Source organism: Sinocyclocheilus rhinocerous, unplaced genomic scaffold, assembly GCF_001515625.1.
Source record: "Sinocyclocheilus rhinocerous isolate Xijiao unplaced genomic scaffold, SAMN03320098_v1.1 scaffold4355, whole genome shotgun sequence".
Lineage (NCBI taxonomy): Eukaryota > Metazoa > Chordata > Actinopteri > Cypriniformes > Cyprinidae > Sinocyclocheilus > Sinocyclocheilus rhinocerous.
The window spans coordinates 16,464-24,335 of NW_015665823.1; the positions used below are offsets into that span (position 1 = coordinate 16,464).

The following is a 7,872-nucleotide window of genomic DNA, read 5'->3' on the forward strand; positions in this document are numbered from 1 at the left end:
CAAATATGGAAAGCACTTTCGAATTTAATAATCTGAGGTTCTATCCAGAGATGTTTTGTCACATTTCTGCAATTAAGGATGATTGCTGCGTAGTATGGGTGTTTCCTTTTGCCTGAACATCTTCAAGTAAGTGGCGGGGCAAACCGAAAGTTGATGCCGAAAGTCCAGCACTCTCCTTCACTGCTGATACTGCCACTATTCTTGTTTGTATGTGTTCCTTCACTGGCATTTTCCACATTTCGTTTTTCTCCCTTAATAACAAATTTGTCCATTCTGATGCTCAATTTTACCGAACTAATGGCTGCTGATGACTATTTAAATTGAATTCTGCCAAAGTGCACGCTTGTAAGTGTTCGTTAAATGCGTAATGTTAATTACGTGAGTAGCCTACAGGTCTGCTAATGTCTGAAAATAATATATGAAAAACAAAATTATTTTACATAACAAAAACATTATAGCTTATATTTGTTTAGTACATTTTTAAATTAATGTAAAAACTAAAATGAATTGTAAAACTGAAAGTAATTTTTTTAAATTGTGTTCAGCATGGTGGGCCGCATTTGAATTTGTGACGGGCCGCGGGTTGAGAACCACTGGGTTAAATGGATGTATTAGCACATTCTCTTCACATATTTATCAATATTAATTAAAACTGTTGCGCTTTTGGATCTTTATTTTCAGTGTGTGGACATTTTTTTTCTTTTTCTTTTGCACATTTTTCAACTCTTATTATTGACAAAGTAAAAAAAATTAAAAATTTAAGAACACTTTTATTGGTAATTGTGTTGACGAGATGACTTTGCTGGCAGTTTTTGTGTATGCTGGTTCTGAATGTGTGTGTGTGTGTTTGTTAGCATTTGTGCTAAGTGAGAGTGTTGTCCACTCAAATCCTGACTCAGCCTTGTAAAGGGTGTGTCTCAGCGGGGTTCGGTCTCTGCGGCAGCGCCTCAGGCTAATCCAATCCGCCAGGGACGGTAAAGACACCGCGTGCATGTCTTCGTATCTCCTTCATAAAAGTTTGTGTCCTACCCCCAACAGAAAGAGCCGGGCCGTGAAAAGACGGCATCGGGAAAGGTAAGACAGAGAACGACACCAAAAGAAGGGCAAGAGGGAGTCGTCCATTCCATTATTACTGTAAATACAATGGCTACATCGCAGCCCCAGCGTCCAGAGTTTCCAGTCACCCTCTATTGACAGAGCCATAAATCAAGGCCAGAGCTAAGTGAATTACTGCAGCAGGGGGCTGTGGTTTTAACAATGTTTATGTAGTATCAGCTTACCATCTCTCCTGAAAGAGAGCGAGAGATTGGAGAGGGTGAGTGCGGAGTCTTATTAACTCCGCTGCGATACATCACGGCTTAAAGACCCAGCGCTGCCGCACATCCCAGGCATTATACTAATAACCAATAACCGAATATTACCTCTATTAAGAGCCGCCTAATTAGATTGTTCCGGTTACAATTAAATACTTGATAAGGTTCGATCCATTAAAGGACTCTCAGTCCCAGACTGCTCCAAAGGCCTGCCAGCAAGGTGCGAGAGAGCCGAGGACCGATGCGTCACCGAGACATTTTATTAGTCGCATCGGTCGTAATGACGCTGGATGAAAGAAGGATCTGGCACCCGTTATGGTACCAAGTACTGCGCTCTTTTGCTCTCCGTCGGTGCTCGTGCGGTTTTCAAGTGTTGTTGACTGAACAGCTGGTTGTTGAGGTGCCTACCCATTGTTACGAACAGGTGCATGCATTGTGTGTGAGTGTGTGCTGTCACGGACCTTCTGAGTTGGAGTAGATGCCATTTTTAATTTGATTTGAACAACGACATGGCAGTGTGGGATAAGAGTATGGCCTGTGTAATAAGGCGGAATGGCTTTAAGAAATTTCACAGCCTGTTCTTAAGTGTTTCCACAGATATTGGCATTGTAAATCTAGCAAAGTTTTTATATATTTTTAGTTTAAAAAAATGTCATTTAATGCACATACCATACTTTGTATTTTATTACATTGGCATTAAATCACAGGAAACTGTTTAACAATGCTGTAGCAAATATTTCTAATCCAACAGCTGAGGGACCAACATGTTTTCTCAATATTTTTTCCTCCTCTGGAAAGCCATAGAAATGCTATCATGGATTTTTGTTTTGCTGTTGGTGCAAATGGGAAAGCAAATATATATATTTGTTGTAGTTTGTTCACCACTATAGAAGTTTACACAACTATGATGACTTCTGCTTCTCAGAGCTCTGGAAATGTGAAAAGTGTCCATTATTTACTCACCCATATGTTGTTCCAAACCTGTATGATGTACTTTCTGAGAAATCCAAAAGAAACCTCTCGTCCTTGCAAAAAACATGTTGTTCTAATGTTGTTGTTTTGGACCCCACTGACATTCATTGTATGAATAAAAACAGTTGAAACATCTTCAAAATATCTTCCCACCCTCATGTCATTCCAAAACTGTATGCCTTTATTTCTGAGAAACCCAAAAGTAACCTTTAATCCTTACAGTTAAAGTCAATGTTGCTCCAGTGTTGTAGTTTTGGACCCCATTGACTTTCATTATATGGACAAAAAAGTTGAAACATCTTTAAAATATCTTTTCACCCTCATGTCGTTCCAAAACTATATGCCTTAATTTCTGCATGAGCAATCCAACCAAGCACAAACCCACCACAACCCCCACATCTTTTCTTCATGGAGTCCCTCTTCTCCATCCTTCCTCTCTGTCGTTTTCTGACCAAGCTCCTCTGTTTGTCTCTTTGCAGCGAGTCCTCATGCCACGCCGTCAAGTCTTCATTTCCCGACGTCGCCAATCATCCAGCAGCCTGGCTCGTACTTCCCCCACCACGCCATCCGCTACCACCCCCAGGAGACGCTCAAGGAGTTTGTCCAACTTGTCTGCCCTGACAGTGGTCAGCAAGCTGGACAGGTGGGCTTCCTTAATGTAAGAAGGAGCATTTTTGTACATACATACACACTCCTACTACTTTCTTATCATGTTTTGTATCCATATAGACAACTAGTTGGCTGGATTGTCATGTTTGTAGTGATTTTTTTCTGTTTTGCTCATTTGTGCAGTGCAGTTGATGCTAGAAACATACGTACAACAGGATGGATAGAAAGATTATACCGTAAATGAGAATAGCACTTATACCCTACTTACTCCACATAAGTATGTAAATTTCTAGCTACACATGGTCCTAAATAAATTCAGTTCATTCTGCAGGGCATTCTCAATGCTGCCACAAGGGGCACTGTTGCAGGCATTATAGAAAACTCTCTTCTTTTATAGTAAGTTTTTTTAGGTAAATTACTGTAATGGCAGACAGTATCTAGTATCTTAAAGTAGTTGAAGTTAGTTAATGTAGACATGCGAAGCTGACGCTAGCGCCCCCTGTACTGACGTTTATTACTGCACATTAAAATACAACATATATTTAATTATATATTTAATTGTATTTATTAACATATAATGTAAATTTTAATATTAAAAATAAATATTATGTATATATTATAAATGTTAATTTTTAAGTCTCAAAACAAAATCAAAAACATGTATGTGTATGTTAACAATATTTAACATTTAGCCCTTTAAAGTAAAAATTACTTGACACCACACATATATATTATGTATATAAATATATTAGTAAATTTTTTTTATCGATTGACAGCACTAATTAATCACACATTTTTCTGAAATTAATCGCGATTAATCCCACCTAACATTAAAGTTTTTAAATATACTTTTATATTGCAATAATTTCATATTCAATCTTCAAATTAATGTACAAACAACATAAAGACAGTATATTTTTTAATATTTGTTTAATGGCATCTTTTTTTATGACTGAAGACCAGTATCAATGATACCAATACTGATTTCTCTATAAAATTGCCCCCCCCGGCCAATATTTAACCATTGACTATAGCCATTCGACATTACAGTATAACTGAGAGATATCAATTTTAAAATTTATTAGACTTTAAAAAATAACTTCTAATTTAAGTGAACTTAAAACAATCTTCACATAAACCCATTATAATAAATGTCATATTTACCTGTGCCCTTCAGCAGAAATATACAGAAATTGAAACACAAAATTCTAAATTAAATATAGATTAATCCTTAAAGCTATAAAAGTAATTTTTTCCTCTTTTTTTCTTTGTCCTTTGATTAATAGAAATCACAGCAGCTGGTTATTAGGTTATTTTTGCTGTTATTTCTTTAAGAGCTGCCGCTGCTGAACGTGAAGCGGATCTGACACGCATCATATTTTCTCTCAACGCACGTAGTTTATTTCACGTTTTGATATGAAAGGATACAGGCTACAGCGCGCGCCGGTGCCTTTGTGTGTGCAATTGAAGAGCACGCGCTGCGAGCACAGTACCGTTTCTGCGCTCGTTTGACTCGCGCCTGGCGCTGAAGTAAAGTGGAGCGCGCGCCTGAAACGTTTCCCGTTCTCAGTCGTTCTGCGACTGAATAATTGCACTTGTCAAGAGAAAAAGTGACAGAAGCAGCAGTTGTGAGTGGGGTGGCCAACCCTAGCCCCGCCCCTGCGTTAATTGCGTTAAATATTTTTAACGCGTTAAACTGAAAAAATTAATCGCCTAGTTAATCGCGATTCATCGATTTGGCAGCACTATATGTGTTTATATATGTGTGTGTGTGAGTATACATATATATGTATATATATTCTCAAAACTATAAATGTGAAAATGTGATATAGAAATCCCAATCCTTTTGAGAGTTTGATCCAGCTCTGGCCAAACTGCTGTGGCCCTGACAGCTGGAGGAGAGACAGCGAGCAGTTTGGGTCATAGATTATGAACAGTGAAGTGTGCACAGCAGCAGATTTTTTTATGGCTAGGAGCAGCGAAAAATTGCTGAGCACATTCTCCTGACGCGCACGTGTGCAATACTTCTGTTGTGCCCGCTGGTCATACGTGTCCAGAAGTTGATACTCAGGGTGCTTTTTTCTGTTTTTTCTGTCCTCTTTCTATCCAGCCCAACGGGAGCAGTCAAGGGAAGGTGCACAACCCGTTCCTGCCCACCCCCATGTTGCCGCCTCCTCCGCCTCCCCCGATGGCGCGACCCGTGCCCCTGCCCGTGCCAGACTCCAAACCTCCCTCCACCTCCACCGAGGGAGGCGGTAACTCCCCCACCTCGCCAAGTGAGTACTATGGCCCATCACCTGCCGTCACACACACTCAACACTTGATCCCGAACGTAAAGTGTCTCGGGTTTCCCAAGCATGCGAAAGCTAATCTTCAGTGTTTTTCATAATGAATAGAATTTCCCATCAAACATGTGCAGTGTCCGTATCAAGCCTTCCTCTCAACAGCTGTACTGCTCCCGATACAATATTGATATTCATTTTGTGTGTGTGTGTGTGTGTGTGTTTAATTCACCACAGCCTACTCCACACCGAGCACGTCTCCTGCTCATCGCTTTGTCAGCGTGGGCCCCAGAGACCCCAGCTTTGTAAATATCCCTCAGCAGCCTCAGGTGAGTGCACATGCACAGATCCGCCGAATCCCTGAAAGTCCATCAAGAGTGCTTGTTGTCTGTCATAATAGGCTTTCAGCGCTGTTATGCTAGCTCATATAACTCCCTCGCTCACTGTGAGAGCTCATAGCTGATTTATTGTGTGTAATTGGCATGTTCAGACTCGGCCTCAACCTTGATTTATACCACTCACACACATGTACAATCGCTTGCGTGCTACAGATTAGTTGTCATATGGTGCAATTTATAATTTGACATGGCTGTTACAACATTTGGCCACTTTGAGGTTGTCAGGAACAGCCAATAACTGATAAAATGAGCTGTTAATCTTTAACGTTTATTCAACATTTACTCAAGCATAAACTATTTGTAATGACTTAAACCCTGTTCACACTAAGAACGATAACTATAAAGATAACGATATTAGCGTCTACACCAGCGAACGATATCGTCTGTTTATTATAATCGCACATGCGTCTGCCGCTTTAAATTCTCGAGCTCGTGATAGCAGGATGGATTCTGATTGGCTGTCAATGTTTGTATCATTCATCAGCTGGAAAAAATCATTCTGAAAGTGATTCCAACTATATAGTTTCTCTGTGGCTTTATTGTTATAGCTGTGGTGTGAACTCTGCTATTCTTTAATATTGAGAACGATTTTTAGAACTATATCTTTATCTTTATAGTTATCGTTCTTGGTGTGAACAGGCCTTTAAAGGTAGAAACTGGCACAAGAAAATGCTAGATCTTTTAGTTCTTCTCGTGCTTGTTCCCACGTTAGTCCTGTGTTGAGTAAATGTTGTTTAAACGTTCGTTCGTTTTTTGGTTTCAAATGATTAATGCAGTTTGTGCATTAGGCCTTTAAAGGGATAGTTCACCCAAAAATGAAAATTTTGTCATCATTTACTCACCTCATGTCGTTTCAAACCTGTATGAGTTTATTTGTTATGTTGAACATAAAAAGAAGATATTTTGAAGAATGCTGGTAATCAAACAGTTGTTGGTCCCTTTTGACTTCCATAGTATTTCTTTCCCTACTATGGATGTCAATGGGGACCAACAATTGTTTGGTTCTTCAAAATAACTTCTTTTGTGTTTAACATAAGAAAGAAATTATACAGGTTCGGAACAACATGAGGGTGAGTAAATGATGATGAATTTTCATTTTTGGGTGAACTATTCCTTTAATACAGTTTGAAATGACTTGTTATGATATTTGGCTGTTCTGAGGTGGTCAGGATCAACCGATGTTCAATAACAAATAAGTTGTTAAACTTCAGTGAACATTTACGAAACATTTACTCAAGCATAAATGTTTTGTGATACAGAAAAGACTTAATTTAATTACAAAATAAATGTAACCGTAATCAGTTACAGTTACTGAAAAAAGAATGTGTGATTAAATTACAGTTACTTATGAAAATGTTAACGATTACAAACAGGGTAATCTGAATATTTTCTGTAAAAATCTAGGACATGAATAATATTAATATGTTGCTTTGTCTGTTTTTGATGTGCTCGATGCCTCCTGCCATGTAAAGTTCTTTATGTAAAGCGATGCTCTTCTGATGAACAGTAATCAAAAATGTAATCAGTTACATTACTTTAATAAAGTAATTGAAATAGTTACACTACTTATTACATTTTAAATAGGGTAACTTGCAATCTGTAACCTATTACATTTCCAAAGTAATTTCCCAAAACTGGTCATTTCTGTATAATAGTGGTAAATGTTGTGTAAACATTCATTTAAGTTAGTTTCATGTTAAAAAGATATTTAGACACTTAAGCCTTACCTAAAATGTATGAGTGTAATTGCATTAGATATAAGATTTCAAACCAGCTAGCATTTATTTTAAAACTAAAACAACATGAACATAAATTTAAAGAAAACTTTTCATACAAAGTAGGTATCAAGTGATCAAACAATAAATATTATACTAGTCTGTAGTTATCAGGTTGTGCATAACACATTTAAAACTCATATCGCGCAACCGCTACTATTAATATATTCATAAATGGGCATCAGGATCACCCTGTTAATGTAAATGAACTTGTGTTTGTTTTTTGCAGTCGTGTAAATGCCGCCTGTAACCTTAATCGTCACACACACATATCTACAATGACAAATACAGCCTGTACTGCCACCTGCAATTGCACAAACAGACAAAAAAAGAGCATGTTACTTTTGTAAACGCAGCTATAACACACCAACGACACACACACACACAGCTGAGACGATACCACGCTCATAGAGAAACACTTAAGACTGGATTGGATCAGATTGTGTTTGTGTGTGTGTGTGTGTGTGTGTGTGTGTGTGTGTGTGTGAAAGTGTGTGTGTGTGTGTGTGTGTGTGTGTGGGTG

General features: G+C 38.3%; 1 protein-coding gene across 1 annotated transcript in view; it reads left to right on the forward strand.

Moving 5' to 3' along the window:
* LOC107731539 (nuclear factor 1 A-type-like) overlaps positions 1-7,872 on the forward strand; it is a 37,647-nt gene that overhangs the window by 10,789 nt on the left and 18,986 nt on the right. Inside the window, exons 3-5 of the mRNA XM_016542653.1 lie at positions 2,765-2,943; positions 5,005-5,170; positions 5,414-5,505. Coding sequence (XP_016398139.1) covers positions 2,765-2,943; positions 5,005-5,170; positions 5,414-5,505 — 437 coding nt within the window. The remainder of the gene's footprint in view (positions 1-2,764; positions 2,944-5,004; positions 5,171-5,413; positions 5,506-7,872) is intronic.